The 20,386-nt window shown below is 41.4% G+C and overlaps 1 protein-coding gene across 1 annotated transcript in view; it reads right to left on the reverse strand.

The window, feature by feature from the left end:
• The window catches only part of fibcd1b (fibrinogen C domain containing 1b), a 116,998-nt gene that overhangs the window by 76,037 nt on the left and 20,575 nt on the right, over nt 1-20,386 (reverse strand). Inside the window, exon 2 of the mRNA XM_054613027.1 lies at nt 19,889-19,977. Coding sequence (XP_054469002.1) covers nt 19,889-19,977 — 89 coding nt within the window. The remainder of the gene's footprint in view (nt 1-19,888; nt 19,978-20,386) is intronic.

The raw sequence follows: 20,386 nt of genomic DNA on the forward strand, positions 1-20,386 counted from the left end.
TGCTAAATAAATCTAAAAACCCAAAAGGGATGACGTCTTTTTTTAAAAGCTAAACTCAGAAGAAAAAAGCCAATAGGATTAAAAACCATAAACTTTGATTATTGCAAAGTTTATGGTATTTATGTTTGTTGTTTTATTCAGCAAGAACATTATCACATTTGGCTAAATTAAAAAGCTAACAGCCACCATTATCGTATCAGAGCGAGTATACACAACAAGGCTGTAAAGGCGGTCTCCTGTTTGGCATTTTGTAAATTAGTAGTTCCACATAGCGACTTGTTAGCAACAACCTTTTTTAGGACTGGTGAAAGCCTAAAAATCCACGAGAGGGATATTTACTGGCATATAATATATTGCAATAGAAATAATTTTTTTCAGACATTATTTTGGCCGTTTTACAAAACACCCATTCAGAGTATACAGTGACTTTGAGAAGAAGTAACACATGTTGGGGTTCTAGGACTCATTCTTGAAAGAATTATACAGGAAGTGTACGTCTACAATGTAGCTCCATTGGCTGAAAAAGCGAAAGAAAAAATCCCATGGATCAAGTTATATCTATATTTGGATCTTCTGTGTGTAGACGTGAGCTTGAGTACAACATATACTGTGTAAACTCTCAAAACACAATCAACTGCATCAGCTAAAACGTATGCACGCAAACACTGAGAGAAATGCTCTTCACCTTCAAAATAAGACAGCATGCAGAGAAAGAAGAGGGAGGGGAGGCCCGCAGGAGACCAGGGCAAGATGACTTCAATCCTAAGAGACAAATCACCCGCTCTACCCTCCACTGCTTGTCCTTGGCGCTCGCACCGCAATCGGCCCCCACACGGGGAGCGAGTCTGTCACCCACCGTCCCTGAAGCGCACGCACACACTGGAATGCAAAAAACATATCAGTGCAGCTGCTATTATAAAGCACACAATCACCGTGAGGTCAGAATGGCTGCTTTGTGAGCGTGAAGTGAAACGGCATGATGGAACGAGGGCTTTCAATTTCGCATTGGGCGTTAATGGGCTTAAGTTGTCACCTCTCTTCTCTCAGGACACAGATGAGCCCAAACTGCTCTTGCTTATGCTCCCTTATCTGCTTATTCATTTACTAAGAACCTAAATACATGTTTGGACAGAGCTCCTCGAAGGTAAACTAGCACAACATCTACACATTTCTAGTGATTGTATGGTAAAACTTTATTTTCAATACATTTTATTGCCTTTTCCCCAAGTTACTAGTCCTGCCATCCCCGATCATCTAAAGACGGAGGATCTCTCTTTTAATTTCCTGTCCTGAAGATTTCTTTTCACTCCATTTTCTTTTCTTTTTTCATTTTTGTTGCATTTTTCTCTGCTTTCATAGAGAGCTTAGGCTTGAACTACTGTTTCAGTGGGCTTGTATGGCTCACTGTGACACTGAATGCCAGACTGGGCTGTACTACTAAAGTTGACTTAATGCAGGCCAAGAAACAAGGACGACTGCAGTACACACCATGTGACCACCACATACACAAATGTGTTTTAATGTGGGTTAATGAATGCAAAAAGCAGCATTTCCGTGACAGTAAAAACATTCTTATTGCACTGCGAAGGTGCTTAACAATAGAATGGCCACCTTGCTAATGCTGCTCCAAGACACGAACACTGAGGAATCTTCATTAAAAGGAGCACACTCATTGTTACAGAAAATAGCAAGGAGTGTAATTACGCCGCTATTCGCTTTACCTTTGTCAGGAATAATCAAAATGATTCTCATCAAGGATGCCTCACATTTTAACTTCACAGGCTCGCACCTCTTTCTACCTCCTTTCCAGTCCACACTTCAATATCTCTTTTTAGAAATTGCTGGCCACTTACAGTCTTGATTGCAGTTGCAAGCGCAGTTAAGTGCACCGCCACAATCACGCATGCACAAGAGCCACACATAGCTTGACACGAAAACACATTTACACAAATTCTTGCGCTGCATGCACACAAACACACACACACACACACACACACACACACACACACACACACACACAGACAGACAGACATGCTATTAAAAGACAAGATGGATCTGCGCCCCACAGCCTTACTATTTCAATAGAAGTGGTGATAAGAAGGCAGACACTTCTTCCAAAAGGCAGGTATGAAGAGCCTCCTCTCCCTAATGTATACATTTGAATACATCGCTATGTGCCAGCTGTATACGCGCTCATAAATAATACATGCGTGTTATGGATACTGGTGTCGACACTTCATGGTACAGCTACCTTGCAGAATGACTGATGGTTGTGGCTCAAGTAGCACAAAAAGCTGGCCTTACACTGAGTGTGTGCGCCTTTTTTTTTTTTTTCTCTGTGTCTTTGTGTCAATTGCTCTCTTTGTGTATGTCCATGTCTGTGACTGTGTTTGTAAGTTAGGGGATACCCTAAAACTTGGGAGTTTGACCTTGGCAATGAGATCAGATTTAGATTCTGAAGGTGCGTGCCAAAGGTGGTGTTTGCTCCTTTACTCACAGGGTTTGTGGATGTTCTGTAGTACTTATTTATGTAAAAAAACAAACAGGTATTCGTATTGGTGTGTGTGTGGCACTGCGTGACTAAAGGATATGTTGGTGTGAGTGCTATCGGGTGGTAAGTGCTGCGTGTTCATTCTCTCCCTGAGGGGAGGTCGTGCTGCAGTGGATGTTGGTCTTTGTAGGTCATGGGTTTCTGTATGAAATCAACTTTCCTATCATGCACCCAAGTCATGGGATCACAAACAGACAAACATAGCAGTTCCCCTTAACATGTCAAGTGCAAGAGTTCACCTTTCTGTGCTTTCTATACTGAGAAAGATGGAGCATGAAATAGGAAATGAAGATTCAATAATACAAACACAGATTTGTACTCGCTCCCTACCCAGCAGGTTAAGAAGGCTCTAACATGTTCATTAAGGTCAATGGGAAGCCATGTTTTCTCCCTAAGGTCGTAAACCTGAATTCCTATCCTTAAAAGTGAATGTAGAAATCCTCTGTTTCTGGATGGAGTTTAGCTAGCAGTTACAAAGGTAACCAGCACGCAATCAGTTTAGTGCTACAACTTGTAGTGGCACTACTCGTAAATACAAAAGCAATTTTCTCAACAGGGCTTTCACTATAATGGAAGCATTCTACATTGCTGTGCAAAATAACCCTATGTTCAATGGGAGCAGTACGTACTGTAGAATGGGGGTTTGAGCGCCACGTGAAGGGGCCCCTTGATGCAGAGTGTGGGGGTTTGATCACTGCCTTTTCAAGGGTAGGTATCACCAACAGGGATATGTTCATGGAATTGTGTAACTTGTTGAAAACTAGATAGTTTTAGTCTCAGAAAAGTATTAATATAGAAGACATTTTGCTTTGGGAACATTGTTTTTTTCTAATACTCGTGTGCCAATAAAGTCACATTGAATTTAACTGAATTTAATTCTTACTAACTGCCAGATAACCATTACACATGGTAAGGACATGCCCTAGTTAAATCAAATTCCATTAGAAAGGCAACAATAAGCCTCCTTTGTGGATACCTGGCAGAGTGTGAAGTACCTGACAGATACACATTCTAGACACGTTTGATGTATATATTGAATTTTCTATTCTATTCTTTTCGCAAAATTTAACAAGCTAATAATGAACTGTTGATAATACATTTAATAAAATGTACAAAGTCAACTTAGTTACTATATATATATATATATATATATATATATATATATATATATATAAAATAACCACATTAGATTACATTGTAGCATTAACCAATTTTGAGGAAATGTGAAGATTTTTCCCATCAGAAATTCACAACCAATTTCTGAGCAACTGCAAAAAAATAAAGTGAAAAATCCAGAAATGAAGCAGCCATTTAATACTTCATGTATCAAAACTGTAACCTTGCATAAACCGTCGTACTTTACTTTAACACTACTGTTGAATGAAGAAAAGAACTGTGACAGCTTTGGTGAAATACGAGAGGGGTGTAGGGGAGAGAGAGAGAGATGTAAGACGGAGGTACACTTTATTCTGAAAAGCTGAGATCCTTAGTCAACAGTCTGAATCCTCGGGACTCAGGAGCTGGCAAATATGAGAGCAGAAGCAGTGGCTTGCTCTCTGGCTGTTTGTAAAAAAGGAACTGCCACAACTGTCACTTTTTTATCCCCTTCGTGAATGCAGTAAGGCAATGTCAAAAAAATTGTAATCCAAATGAACACTCTGAAGATGGCAAGAACTAAATCAAAGTGGATTGACTGCATAAATAGACCAGTTGAGTGTGGTTAGCCGGTGCTAAATATCAGTCACGCTCTGGAAGTAACAGACAAACGATTCACCGTGTTTACCCAACTGGAACTATATTATATCTCAAACTCACATCACGTCTGACAGGTTTTCATACCAACATGCCACAATGTGCAGATTCAGAAGTTAAGGGGGTAAATTCGAGCACGTGTTCTGTAATAAGAAATTAAAAAAAAAACAGCGTCTGATGAGCAGCTAAGCAAAACAGTCTTAGTGCGAGCTCCCAGAGATTACACAATAATAGATTCAAGATGGTGAAAGATTAGATTTGTGTGGAATCACACAGTTGCAAATGGGAAATCAATCCGCTATCAAACTTTTCAGAGCGACAAAACCGCATTCGTTTCAATCGGACTAATCGGCACTTTTCCCCCAAAACACATGCAAATCCAGACACTATCCCATTTATACACGAGTCACAAAGCAACAGTAAGTGACGATGGCAAACGTGTTTATATGGTAGGCCCGCTCTGGAAATGTGGAAACTTTAAAAACGAACACACGCAGGAACTTAATTAATGCAGTCCTCTCTGGAGTTACGAGATTAAACCACTTCATTAGTGTCTAGAGACAACAGACATGAGATGAGAAAGGCAGAGCTTGGGGAGAGAGGAGCGGGGAGACGGAGAAAGAGTAAGAGCCTGCTTTGTTAGTGTTTCGAAAGAGACACTTTCAAGGCAGTAATTATGACGCCCGAAAGAATGTAATTATTTTTCCCAGAATGCCAGAGGCCTCCAAGTGTCTCCTAATAGTGATGGGTGACAATCTAATAGACCAGAGATGGAGGTAGTGTATTGGGGCTTAATTGGTGTTTAAACGTAGCTTGTCTGAACACCTCCCGGCTCTCTCTCCTAAATGTGTCGGTGGTCTCTCCACCCTGTGATCCTGCCTGGCGTGATGTGACAAATTTGATCAGAGAAAAGCGGCGTCACTGCGCATCTCACAAAATCTGACGGCTTGCAGTAATAAGCCTAAGGTATCGCAGGTCTTTTAAAAACTGTCACGTTTCACACCCCCGCAGGGATTCTCACACCGTTTCATACCAAACCCAAAATTAAAAAAAAGGGAGAGACGCAATCTGAATAGAGATTGCCATGGGTGACTTTCCAGACTAATCAGCTGTGATTTTTGAAAGATGGTTTTTGCATTTCTCCTTTACAAGACGGTTAATACTGAAGAGAGGAAGTTCACTCCAAATGACTTTTCTCACATGGGCAAAAGTGACAGAATAAATTATCCACTATAATGGGTAAACCACTTTGCACCTTGTTGCTGCTGTTCCCAGGGTGCTGGTGTGAACACGACTTTATGGGAAATGAAACATTCTCTGTGTAACTCCTGCGGGAGAGCTGCAGTGATGAGTTAAAACGGCTGGACTCCTAATGGAAGGCTTGGTCCTGAGAACAAACCACAAAGGTTTCTCTAATTTGAGCCTCTGTCAGCTCACACTTGCGCACTCTCCTCACCCAGTCGTTCCCTTTTTTTTTTTAGCTACTCAGCCAAAACGTCGATTCAGAAAGCTTTGTATTCTGATTGAAATCCTAAATCCATTTTTATTCATTTCCAGATTTTCATTTTGTAAGATCTATAATGGAAGAAAAGGGCTATTGAAAGCTCAAAACGCAAAGTATGCAGTGACATTTAGTGATGCTACCATCACTGTTGCCGGTAGCATCAGATATCTGAGAATGTGTGAGTGCAGGTTGTGTGACTGGAGCTCTTGTGACAGATGCGATAAGTGTGCGTAAATATTTTCTAATAAACCGGGTCGGGGGGGGTTTCGTTGGCCACCCTCCCCAATACTGGATCAGGGGTCACGGATCAGCGTTTGACCCGTGACCCAGCTCACAGCCAACTTCTAATTGTGACAAGGCACATATGGCAGATAATTATTCGGAATAATCTGTTTCCATGGTGATGGCTGACCCTGATGGCCAGTGATGTACCCTCTTCATGTCCGGCTCTCTGGTTGGAGGAAGTTTTTCCCCTCTTTTGCCCTCTTTAAGTGCTGGGGATTAGAGATGTACATTATCACTTTAATCTCCTCTTTAACCCCTTCGACGAGCCTCGCGGCCCCCGCAGAGAGAAGGGACACGAGCACTCCGCTGAGCTGCATATGGCCGCGGAGAGCCGTATGTTTCATTGCTTGTGTATGTTTATGAAAGCCTAATATAAATAAGATTTCATTCTCTCTGTGGCATGGCCCTATCTCAGTAATCCACTTCAATCCTCATCTCCATCAGCCCCCTTCAGTGTCTCTTAGTGTATGCCCATGATATAAATACACCAAGCTACTGTCGAGCTCTTATTTACTCCGACTCCCCCTCCGACAGTCATCTTCTCCAAAATGGATAAACAAGCCTTTCACTCTTGAGATATATAAAATAGAAAAACAAAATTTACCGTCGAGGCATCCCTCCAGATATCCCCTCTGAGCTGTGTGAGCATGAAATACAAAATTGCTCTGAGTCATAATTTAGTGGCGACGGCAAGATAATTTGTTTTGAGTTGAAAAAAAAAATGTTAAGATTGAAAGCGACTCAAATAAATAACGACAGTCAAAAAGCCATTACAAAGTGCATTAGGTACAAATTAATACTTTAATATGGTAATAATTTATTTTAGAAAACCGCTGACATTTTTTTAAAAGATGCCATAATTCAACAGTGAAGTGAAATTTTAACACACAAAAAATAGTATTCTCTTAATCAAAGTAAAAAAGACAAAACAATATTGTCCAGCTGTGAGCTATTATTAACTTTTCTTTGTAAGTACATTGTGAGGGATGTCAAAGAACTACTCCTTTTATGTGCACGCATACTTTGCCAAATAAAGCAGATTCCAGTTCTGATTCAGAAAATGGCTACGGCCAAAATGCGGAATTTAAGGCTTCAAGGCTTCCAGGCTTGGTTTGTGGAAATCTGGGTGAGGTCATGGTGACTATGTCCAATTGTTAATGTCTTGTATCAGGAGAGTCTTCAGAAATTTGGTCCAAAGTATGCCGTTTTTAAGCATGTAGTTGGGTGTGATCGACGTGAATGTCAAGTTATACCCCTCGACTTCAGCATTGTCCTTTGTGTGTCTCTTTCATATTTATCGAGGTTGTAAGTCTGCCATTGTTTTTAGAAGGCATTTAAAGATGTACTGATTTTGTTGGAGAAGGTATAGAAAGCATCTGGTGAGGATTTATTGTTTAATTTATATATTTTTTTCTATATATATCTTCCCGTCTTTGTTCTCTGGATTTCTTTTTCCTGCATGTAATCTATCATCAGGAGCAAATAATGGGACTTTATTGAAGAGAAGCCTGCCAGAACTTCTCTCCACTCCACAGTATTCAGATAAAGCAATAGCATGAAGTCATCTTCATGATCTCTACTTAGAAAAAGTACAATTTTCTGATAACTTAGCAATTTCTTGGAACAGAATGTTTAAAGTACAAAATTGGCACTTTGCTCTTCTGTATAAAATAGAGTCTCCGAGCACAATGGAGTGCTTGAGTTGATGTTTTCCAAATGATTCATGATTTACTAATACTATAGTCTTTGTCTTTAAACCTGTGTGCTCCAGTATACTTTTGACCAAATATCTACCAGTAGTATCAACACAGATGAGAAAGTAACAATGCAAAATACATGGAGAAAGTTGTCTTTCTGTTTGTCAGGTGAGTTTACTGATAGGATATAATGGAAATCCAAGCAACCACCATCTCTGTGACCCCTGACCTCTCCTGCTACAGGGCTGACAGCAGCTGTCACGCTCCACATACTGGAAAACCACAGCACACAGCAAACACATCACAGCCATCTATTAAAAAAAAAAAAAAAAAAAAAAAAAAAAAAAAAAAAAAGAAAGAAAAAGCCCATTATCATCGTTTTTCTCTTCCCGGGCTGGCTGATGACAGACAGTGCGATGACCCTGAGGTGAACGAGGTCAGCCTATCAAAACAAAGGTCAGCAGACCATGATCCCTCCTCTTCCCCTCGCTCCTCCCACATCACCCCTCATCCCAAACCTGTCATCGTCCCCTCATCCTTCTCCCCTACAATCCACTCCCCTCGACCAGCGTGCCCCACAGTGCTAAAGAGTTTCTCTCTCCATCTTCAACACATTTGCAATAAATCAATGTGAGCTGAGGGGCTGTAGAAATACTGTGAGTCTGATTGATTTCTTATGTTAGCACATTACAGAAGCCTGTGAGGAGCCTGCCAGATTCTATTGCCCAAGTGAGAGAGGCTGAGAGAGAGAGAGAGAGAGAGAGAGAGAGAGAGAGAGAGAGAGAGAGAGAGAGAGAGAGAGAGAGAGAGAGAGAGAGAGAGAGAGAGAGAGAGAGAGAGAGCATAAGTTTAACATGCAGACACTGTATGAACCAAAAGAGTTTTCAAGATATTTTGGGCGATAATTATTGCTTCTGTCTTGTCACAGATTTAATGTTGGGGGAAAAAAAGCCCATCTGAGACAGCTCAGTTTTACTTTTTAACTTTTCTCCAAGCTCGACTTCTCACAAAAATCTCCGGACATCACACTTTTTTTTTTCTCCTTTCCAAATAAGTTCTCACACTCTCTGTAGTCCATCCCCATCTCTTGCAAACTTCATCTATTAGTCATTGCATCTGTAAGGGAGATTTGACTAAAGGTGGCAGACAAATGGCTGAGGCTGTGCCATGCTGACAGGCTCTACAGTAGAAGGGCTTTTTACAATACCAGACTAACTTAGACTGCAACTACAAGTATCTGATTATCTGAACAACGCAGCCAGACAATTTTCCATTCAAGATTTCTGATGGAAAGTGAAGATGAAAGCGAGGCAGTTCATTATTGAAAGAATAAAAGGTTTTATGCTATATTCTAACTGTTGCTCTCAGTGTGCATCCAAAAGATTTTACATAATATCTCATCAACTGAAAGATATTCCAAAAACACAAGGAGGCACAGATGGAGGAAAAATAATGACTCTGGTTGTAACAGCATGAGAGAATACTGAATGGGAGCTCCTATTGACATGGCATGCCATGATTTAATAATCGTCCAGTGATTGATGGTCAAACTTTATATATGATGACATATCAGCCAAGATTTAATAAAACTTGTACTATTCTAGACTTCATTAAATCTAATCTGATACCTTAATGTTTTAAACACATTCTTCCAAACCAAGTAGATATATATATATATATAAGTGAACAGGAAATAGTGGAACTAGTGGGGCTATTCATTGCTTTAGATAAATGATACACTCACTACACTTGATCTTCTAACCTTTATCTTCACCCCCCTTACGACACAGCATAGCCTTGGAAAACAGGGAAGTCAGACCGAATGCTTGGGATTGTCGAGATACCATTATTGGCCAATTTTTTCTAAAGTTCAGAGAGACTTGAGCTTCCGTTTAGGCCCCGCTGAAATGTATTGGATGCCACTGTATTGCACAGATCCAATTGCAGCGCTAGACTTTGCCACGGACAGTAAGCCAAGTGACTGAACACTCCAGAGTTTGAGCGATATGTCGGCCAAGTCCTTCAGTGGATTATAGCATTAACCTGCAGCGCATTACAACGAGAGAACTAAGGCTTTAACTAATGCTATAGAGTTTAATAAGCACCCCTGTGACACAATCTCAACAAAACATTAGCATTAAAAGCCTGGTAATTGATGACACTATCTGGGGTATTAAATTGAACGGCAATGTATAAGTGGTCATTATGAATACCGCCTGTGTTGTGTAATGATATTCTATCACTCATAGTAAACAAAGTTATACCGGCTAAACATTAGCATGTTGGCATTGTCGCTGAGAGCATGTCAGCATGCTAACGTTAGCATTTAGCCCACTGGTATGCGCCTCACGGAGCCGCTAGCGTGGCTGCAGACTCTAGCATGAGACTTATCATTGTTAGTCATGTCATCACATGATATAATGTATGCGTTATGGACATGGAAAAAGTACTAGGTTTAGCTGCAATGAGGTTAAATATAGCTTATCTACTTAGCTAAACTGTTGCTTGTACATTTTCCCCAAATGTCACTTGACACACTTTAAATACATACTGCACCATTTTACTGTGTACTACATTAAATGAAGAATGCATGTGTGTCAGGTGTCATGTGTCCGCTTGCACAGGGCCGTCTGGATGTGCGAGTGTTTGTTTCTCAGAGGAATGTGTCCCGTTCGCCAGGCTGTCAAGTTCCACAACATCAGCAGAAACTACTGGTCTGCAGTACTCTACATTTCCATATCCAATCTCATTCAGACTTAGGTATTGCCGAGAGGTGCAGAAATTTCACCGGAAATGTAGTAAATATGAGCTTGTCTTCTTCAGCCGTAGCAGGGGGTCAGCAACTGCCGTGAAATGAGATGCAAGTTGAAACATGCAGAAAACATAAGGTTTCCTCTTCAGCTTAATGAAACACTAAAGCCAGATGGTGTGTGACAGAGCCACCACCTACAACAGTCTGATGAGTCTGATTCTGGTTGAAATGGCCAAAAAGAATAAAATGGTTTGTTTTTTTCAATGATATGAGCTTTGTGGGCTAGAAAGAGAATTTCTTTTTTTAAAATATCAAACCATCTCCTGGCTTTCTTTGATTGATTTAACGTTTGAATAATTGAAGGGGAGGGATTTGGTACAAAAACAAGCAATGGGAGTGAGTCCTACAATTCCTCATCCATTCAAATGTGCCACTTTCCCCAAACACATCTGAATGATGGCACAGAGCCTGCCAGATTGAATTTTTGATGATGAATAAATAATGGATGTTGGTGGGTAAGTCAGTTAATATATTAGCCATGAGTTTGTCATAACTGTTTAATACGATAGCTGCAATGAATACATCTCAGTGTCTCTTTGTGCCTCCCTCTCCGTCTGTGTAGTTCTGTATATTTTTTAAGGCATCACTCAATTTTTTATCTCTCCCCTCAAACTCACCTTACTTCAAATGCTTTTCTCATCCTCGTATCAGGCACCTAACCCGTTTCATAAAGTTTCCTTCTCACTCAATTCACAGATTTAAAATAAAATCATGTTTATGTTTCAGTTAAAGTGAACATCCTGCATCTTTCAGTGGGTATGTCCTCCGTTTACCTTTGCACAGATGATAGTGAAGATATGCTGACCACAGATGTCTTTTTGTCTACAGGGCTGGGCGATGTGGCCAGAATCATCTAATCCTGATATACAGTAGGTCATTCCATAATAACGATTTATATCATCATATAGCACTTTTTCTGTTAATTCAAAAAAACTAGATGAAATAATCACTCCTATGTGAATTATATAGTTGACAAATTAAAATTACTAGTAACTATTTTCTAAGCTCAACTTTAGCGCAAATTGAGCCGTTTCAAGTGAAACTATAGAGCAAAGGCTAATAAATTCAAGCCTCATCTATATTGTTCATGAACAAAGTGGACAGCAAATGCATGGGTGGCAGACATTAAGGGCCATAATAATATATACATGCACATCTCGGTCTAAGTAAACTGCATGTAAAGACTGATTATTACTTTGTTAGAATAACCTAGCTTGGCTGTACAGAGTATATTTTCTGTACTGGTTTGAGACCTGCTTTGTTTACATTCAGTGTCATTGCAATGTACCGCTTGTTCATCAGGAGGTCATAATAGAAACGATAGAGAAAAAATATCGCAAAGTTCTATATCACTTGGCAATACATATGGTCAGTATTATCCCTAGACACAATGTGAAGTAATCCTATAAGAAGGAATAACCCTTTATTTACTTTGTTTAAGATCGCATCAACACATTTTATGTTTGGCTTGTTAAAAGCAAAGCACCTTCCCCTGAGGATAAAAATATATCTGTGATAATGATGTCGTTGAGGTTTTTCTGGCATTGGGTAACGAGGCAATCTTTCTTCCTTTTCTGCATCCACAGAACAAGGGAACGACTTAATAGGGGCAACACGGATTTCTCAGCCTTCATCCTTCTAGTCAATTAATGCCTGCGACACTTGATGGTGCCCGGCCCGTAATGATGCTATTATGTTTCAACGTTAACTTAAGCAAGTCATTAGCAGGTGGATATATGAAGTCAGTTTGCAAAGGAAATGAGTCCATTTGGCTCAGAGGTGAACCCAATAATGTGATTTTGGAAAGACAACGGAGTATGAAGGCGAAAGAGAGCAATGCAGCTCAATCACAGGCACGATGGCATCCAAAGACCAAGGTAAAAAAGTCCTCTGTATGCTAACAGTGGAACAGGTGTCACACTATAGCACCACTATTTTATCAGCTCTGGCAAGCCGCCACGCATTCTAGCAGTTTTCACCGATTGTGTGCTCAACTGCTTTATGTTGAGTTAAAACTGACTTCTCATCCTCGGCCCTCCCTCCTGTAATATTTTTTCTGCTCCAGATGCGGTGGCCGGAGTAGATTGATTGCTTGATTAAACTTCTCCATTTATTTATAATAAATTATTCACTGGATTTTCCAGAGTCTAATTAATTCCCTTATTATTTACTGTTCCGCCCGCATTCTTCGTCAGACACGTTACCCATCACATCACATTAAAAAAAAGGAACTGCGCTCGAGCGCGCACGTGGTTTGCTCTGCGTGCTCACGTCGCTGATTAATGACGAGCCGAGGGAACAGAAAGACAAAAAAAAAGGCCATTATATTGTAGGAATTATGTTCCTCTAATCTCAAATCTCTATTTGATCAAGACCGGAGCGCCACACGTACACAGCTCTTTAACTCCCTGATTGAGATCGGCGGGAGGAAATTGGACACTTCTCACTGCAAATATGGAGTTAGAGCCCTATCCGCCAGTGGAACAGGCCCGGCTAGTTGTCCACCTCGATGACTGAACACCGTAACACGTGCACACGCTGCGCCTCTCTCATCCCTCACTCGACCACTCTGCCTCATCCCCAGCCCACTCCTTTTCCCTCCTCCACCTGCACGCCTTCTTGCCGGTGATTTCAAATGCATTTTTAATGATGATTTAGCGGGGAAGTGAATGATAAATTTCAGAATAGCGATATTACGGTCTTCCAGAGTAAAAATAATGGGGTGAATATACACATTTATCTTTCCTTTTGAGTGTTTTTTTTTTTTTTTTTTTCCCGCCTACTTTAATGAGCCTTCTTGGCACACACAAACATGCACGAGGGGCTAAATCGTGCAGATGGAAATCTAATGCCTCCGCCTGCCTCGTCTCCCTCCCTCACTCTCTCCCTCTCTCTCTCTCTCTCCCTCTCTCTCACACTTTTAGCTCCTCTACTGTGAAACCCTGCCCATCAGGTCAGCCTGCTGACACATCTGTCAATACATACTCTGGGAGGTAGAGTATAACCTTGCCCTGCGGTGCCTTCCTAATGTGTCCTACTCAGCATTGCTTTCTTCACATCCCTTCAAAAGGAAAAAAGGCAAAAAAAATACCTACACACAAAGCATGTGCAGTGCATTAAATCAACACAATTACCAAAAATCACGAATGAATTAGGTGCAATTACTGCCTATTGCAGCTGTTGTGTTGGATGCGAGTGAGCCCTAGGTGATGCTTTGGGGCTTTCCGTGATGAGCCTTATAACTGATCCAAGAGCCGACTGAAAAAAAAAAAAAAAAAAAAAAGACTGTCTTCCCTCCGACAGCACCGTGTGGTATATCTGATAACAGTCCTTTGTTGTAGGTATGTGGGGTTTTGAGCAGCTGGAATATATCTGCGTCATCTTGCAAAAAAGGTACATGTGCCCCCAGCTAGCCTGCTGCCTGCTGAACACTGATCTGGGACCTACTGTGATTCATACTTACCGAGCCCCCCCCCCCCCAGTGTCCTTTCATCTCTACTCTGGGTTACTCGTTTGTTTCTCTACTCCAGCTCTTATTTTTATTCTTCTGCTTTTCATCGACCCTCCACTTTTCATTCTTTTTGCCGTCCTTGCCTCGCCCTCTTTTTCTTTTTTTTTCTCTCTCTCAAGGCCTCCTGGCCACCTTGCAGCACAAGAAATCTAATATTAAAATGTCCTGTGCCTTCGCGTCAGCAAGAGATATCGAAAGGGAGAAAATGAGAAAAAGAAAAAAAAAAGACATTGAGGAACATGAGGGTCAGATAACAAAAAGGGCGGATGGAAGGGGAGAGCGAGGCCAAGAGCGCATTGGGACAGTAGCCGTCATTTATAACCTTCACACTAGTAAAGCTCCTGGTTTCACAGGGCCACCGTACACGCACGTTACCCAGAATGGCTCCATCTGTCTGCGGCAGAAAACTAAGCAAGTGAACACGCTGTTGAGGCCATTAAGGCACTAAATCCCTTCCTATGCAAAAAGCACTCTTCGCTTACGTAACGGCTTGACAGTAATGGCTCGTTACCGCTTTGATCCACCAACACACACACTCCTCTCACACATTCATTCTAACAATAGGCCCACACTCCTTCTAGCCACTTAGGCTTTGATACCACAATTCCAGCAATGGGCTTCAAATGCAGTGTATAGATGTGTCCAAAGCTAAAAAGGGAGATAATGTTGCAATGATGAAAAGATTATCAAAAGAAGAGAGGCGATTAGAAAAGGAATTCGTGTTTGAGGAGAACAAGCCCACTGGAAGTTAAAAAAAAAAAAACACACTCTGCAACATTGAAGCTCTGAAATTCATTATAGTTCATGCCAATAGAAAAGGCGGTGTTGTTATGAAGAACAGTACCAAAGTGAAATCAATGAAACCGAGAGATTGTTGGGTTTTTTTTCTTGATAAATTGAATAACTCTCCCATCCCTACCTCCCCCATACTGTTGTTTAAAAAGGATCAATGGATTGATGCAAGGACGAGATCACAAAAGTACAGCATGCACAGACTCGCACAAATATATCAAAAATGTCATTTTTTAATATTCTGCAAAGCTGTTAAACACGTACTGTAGACACACAGACTGACACGACCTAATTTGATCAATCTCTCCTCTTTCAAAAGCCATTTACTGTATGTTTAACTGGATGCGCAAATGAAACAATATAAGCACACACATAGGCAAACACAAATCCGTGCAATGCTGTCAAGCTGTCACATCACACCTATTGAGAAAACACCTCACTCTACAAGTCTTTTTCTTGTGAGGAGTTTTCATCTGTACAGACGAGTGCGCAAAAAGTGACAGTGAGAGAGGCAAACAGTGCAAAGAGGTTGAAATGCCCCAATTTCCACATGCTGAACTTGTCCGAGTGCAGGATTTGAACATATCAATGCATCTGCCGGCCGTGTGTTCCGGTAAGTGATCTGACAAATGGATTGGGGTGGGGGGGGCTGGTGTTTCCTCGAGGCCACCCTGAGCAGGGGAAGGACGAGACAGAAGCTGAAGGTTTGTTAGAGTTGCATTGCCCACCCACCCCTCCCCCACAGGGAAATCACAGGCCCACTGAACCAGGGAACTCTCTATCGCTTTGCTCTGCTCCAGTCCACACTGCCTCCAATACCTCCAGCCAGCTCAGCAGGTTCATTAGTTTGAACAAGGATACCCACAAAAACCGGTCGGCCCATCATCTCACACATACGGTACAAACCTACAGACTTCACCTCTTTACTTACTGTTACACTGACTGTGACGTCTTCTCACATTTCTAGCTGTGCCATGCAATAAGAACATGTCTTACATACTTGTAATGCGAGTGGTACAAGTCTACACTTCACATGTATCGGCTTATATTGAAAATAAATACCGCAGTATAAATAGGGCTGTATAATTAATGAGAACCTCAATTTGAAAGGTGGTAATTTTCAAATTGCGACAGCGCCCGTATTAATCTGAATTTACATAAAAGTCTCTTCAGTTCAAGCAGGCAGTTTTTTTTTTTATTTCATTGGCTATAATGACAACATGCAAACTTACTGAGTTAGGATTAATTTTATATTATTTTTTTAGTTAAAAACCTGGACCTCCAGGATTCAGACTGGTTGCCTCAGTCTGTTAAGCAAACGTGAAAGCCACTTTGAACATCATGGTTACAGTAGATATGAATACTAACTAACAATGTCATATATAACATCAAATATACCACATGTAACATTTTACTTAAGTAATTAAATTAAGAACATTTTGTCATTTTTTCAATAACAAACTGCACGTTTACTTCTCTGACTTGTTTCCAAGAAAACAACTTCCTTAACATCAAACAACTGCATTATTGTTTGTGAATCTATTAATATAGAAACAATATAAGTTTGTGATTATGCTTGGTGCAATAAGACAACAGTTTCCATATTTTTTTCAGGTCTTATTACAAGATACGAAGAAAGATGTATGCCATGAAGGATGGTCAAGCTGTCTCGGTTCTCCCTGATGTGCCACAGTTACCATGAATGAGAGCCAGGAGTATTAAAGTGAGTTAGTGATAAATCCTGGCAGAGATGATGTGTGTGTGTGTTAGTGTATGTGTGTCTGTGTGTCATGGCTGTCATGCAAGCCTGATATCATTTCTGAGCTGGGTCTCTGCCGAGTGTGTTTTTGATAGATGTGGGCCTGCAGTGGGTGAGCTGTCAAAGCAAACCTTCCACCTGTTTTACAGCTTCGTGTCGGATGCGTTGGAGATACATAAACATCCTAACGGTTGGGTGATTTGCTAACTTACTGATGTGGTGGTTTTGATCCGATTGTGTTTTGTTCATGGCACAAAAGTGGACTTTGGGCTATAAAAATCCAACATATTGTCTGTAAAATATATACCTCTTTAGTGCAATGTGTGTGTGTGTGTTTGTGTATCTGGAAAGGCACAGATATACTTTATGGTATTCTACTCATATACAAACAATCCTTTCAGTGCTTTGGAAAGTTCGGAGCTCTCAAAGTGCTATTGATTGCCTACAATCCGACTCGGCAGCCCCATTGGGCCTAATAGAAGTCTCAGCTATACTTTGTGTATGTGGGGGGTGGGGGGTGTATGTGCATGCATGGGGCCATGTGTGGTTAACAAGAGAAAGAAACAGACTGTATGGCTAGGGCGTGTGTGACAAACTTAGCTCATGTGTCATTTGAGAATGATGCCATGGAAACAGATAAGAAATCTAGAAGAGTAAAAAAATAAAAATCAATATTGGTGTTTCTACAGCACAATATTGCATCCCCTTGTTGTTTGTGTTTCTTGTGTGGAATTACATTTCATTTTTCAGAGCAATCTTGGGAGAAAAAAATAAATAAATAAGCAGCAAGTATCAAGAACTTTTTATGAGAAAAAAATGTTCACATCCTTAAGTTTCATATTTCTCTCATTCATTTGTCGATATTGGAAAGCAGCATCCTTGACTTATCCCAGCTTTCCTGGGTTACATGGAAGTGTTTCTGGTAATGATCCACTCATTATAATGGAAGTCATGGTAGCCATTTTGTGTCTTATTTCCTTTAAACGACTTAAGAGCGTATATGACCATGAAGCCTGGGCCACTGTTTCTTATTATCCAGTGAATAAGATTTCAAGGCCAATGTTAAATTGCACTCTAATCTCCATTTTACTCTAACTGGCCTCCATCTGTTGTAAAAGGGCACCGGGTGACAGCACACCTACAGCCACAAATCAAATATGCAGAGTTACCACGCTAATCCTCGGCCATGTTTTGTGATATCAAAACAAATAGAGACCGCAAGAGATCTTTATTACGCCACCCCCTCCCCACTGGGTCTGAAATGACTGTGTCAATAGCGCCAAGGCTGGAGATGAAGGTTTGGTGTTACTGCTTTAGATTACAGAGCGAGACAGGCTGACACAGGGAGAGAGGGAGAGAGAGAGACGAGTATTTATGTGCATCTGTGTGTGATAGCAAAATAACAAGTGCCCAAGATGGAGACGGATAGATGTAGGGAGGAGAGAGGGACAGATAGCAGCATTAGCCATCCCCATTCCACACAAGCTCTCATCTCATCCAACACTCCCCGATGCCGACCGATCCGGGGAGAGCGTTGGGGTTGTGGGACATGCTTTGCATTTTCATCCCTCTCGGCTTACCATTCAATATATCAGAGCTCCGTTTAGTCATTCGGATTTTTTTTTATTATTTGCTTCAAGAACAAGGCAATTATAGGAATCAAAATAACATCGGGTATCACTTTTCCTTGCACAGATATATTTCCTTTGCAAAGGTTACAGATGGGAGACAGATATGTGGGTATTATAAGACACAAACTCATCAAATTAAAAGCCAGAGCAGGCATATTTGCTATTTGCATGACCTTTAAGTGGATAAAAAAAAAAAAAAAAAAAAAAGTGACAAGGCAGCAAAACATTGGTCATAGCCACTTAGTCATTGATCAGCTCCACCTCAGAATACAAAGGTTACATCAGCCAACTGTAATATATGAAACATTAACTACAGCCTTGTATTAGAGGATACTGATGGGACTATACCTAAAGAGGACTCAACCACAGGCCCAGTTCAGAGTGCCACCATGTAAATACATCCGACTGATCTACCAAATCCACTGAAGCACATGACAGGAAGCCACATATCCTATGACACCTGTCAAGCTTTGTAAATCACGAGACATGTGCCACAAGTGTTTCCTTCCAAACTTTCGCTTCTGAATGACACAATGCTTATAATTAGTTTGAAGTCAAAGAACAACTCAGAGAAAAGGGAAATGTTTTGTCAAAGTGAGCCATCTTGCTGGAAGGGGTGAGGAAGCAAACATGGTCTTATTTATTTGCAAGGTACTTATATATGCCAACACTTCTACTGCTCCTCTGTGGCAAACATTTTTTTTTTTTTTTTTTTTCCAGTGTCATCCCAGGAAGTTTTTTCCTCTTTTTCCAGTGATGCCACATCATAACTAATCCCATCCTCAGGAGGAGGTAAGAGGATAGGAAGGGTAAAATCATTATGGGTTTTCCAAAAAGGCGCCAGGCTTTCTCACTGCCCCCGAAATCCGACTCCGGGTTCCATGGGGAGCACCTCTACCTCAAGGACCGTCAATAGCCCTCCACTGACCTTGTGGAACATTGACTATTCCCCAAAGTGAGCCTGCCTGCCTGCCTGCCTGCCTGCCTGCCTGCCTGCCTGCAACACAACGCACGTCCGCTCCTGTCTCAATCCATCCGAGCGGACTATAAGAGGATGTGTGCGTTCCAAAAGAAAAACTCCAAACAGCACAAATACGATATCCAGACATTCAGCTCAAACACAGCCCAGAGGTGTGGTGGTGGGGTGGGGGGTTTACATGGGAGGGGACAATTAGGAATATTTAGAGAAGATGCAGCTGAAGGTGCGTAAACACAACTATCCTCCGCCTAAGTCCTCCCTCGCCATCTCCCGCTGTGATTCCATCATTATTCAGTTCTGCTCCAGATCATCGATTTGGATCCAGAGTATAGCCTGTTTCTAAACACTCTGGAGCTTCGGGGTTTTTTTTTTTTTTTTTTTTTTTCTCCACACGCTTAAACACAAAAGTAGCCACGGGGAACTGCGTGATCTGCTTGGTGGGTTCATACATTATGACAGGGACAGAAGTGCCAGAGCCCCGGGGGAGTCGGGGTGGTGGTGGGTGGTGGTGGGGGGGGAGGAGAAGCAGTGCACACCTACCGTCTCCAGATTCGCCCGAGAGCCACACATTAACCAACCCCGGGTACCACCGGGACGCCACCGCTCCTCACATACCTGGTTTTTATGCCGAGTCCCATCCTCGAGTTCAGAAGAGCTGTTCATGATTCCCCATTGGTCATCCGCCACACTACTATACGGAGAATCTGCGCATCCGATCCGCCCGATGGTCCCAGGCGACAGAGAATAATCCCCCCACCACCCCCACCCCACCCCCACTTGCTCTTTTTTTTTTTTTTTTTTTTTTTTTTTTTTTTTTTAAGTCTTTACCTGTGATTTTAAGCTTACTCCATGAAAAGGGAGGGGGGAAAAAAATGGCTATTTAACGTTAAAAAAAAAAAAAAAAAAATGAAGGGAGGCACAACTATACTTCTCAGCAAACCGCAAACACCGCACCAAATTACGCACCAAAATCCCCCCCCCCAAGAGAGTCTCCCGGTTATCTTCCCGTTATTCCAATTAGAAAGGATGAAGAGGAGAGTTCGCAGGCTCCAGGGTGTGGAACTTGACTAGCAAATCCCCCCAAAAAATGATCCCGAAAGCAGGTCGCAGTTT

The sequence above is a fragment of the Anoplopoma fimbria genome, chromosome 14, assembly GCF_027596085.1.
Source record: "Anoplopoma fimbria isolate UVic2021 breed Golden Eagle Sablefish chromosome 14, Afim_UVic_2022, whole genome shotgun sequence".
Classification (NCBI taxonomy): Eukaryota; Metazoa; Chordata; class Actinopteri; order Perciformes; family Anoplopomatidae; genus Anoplopoma; species Anoplopoma fimbria.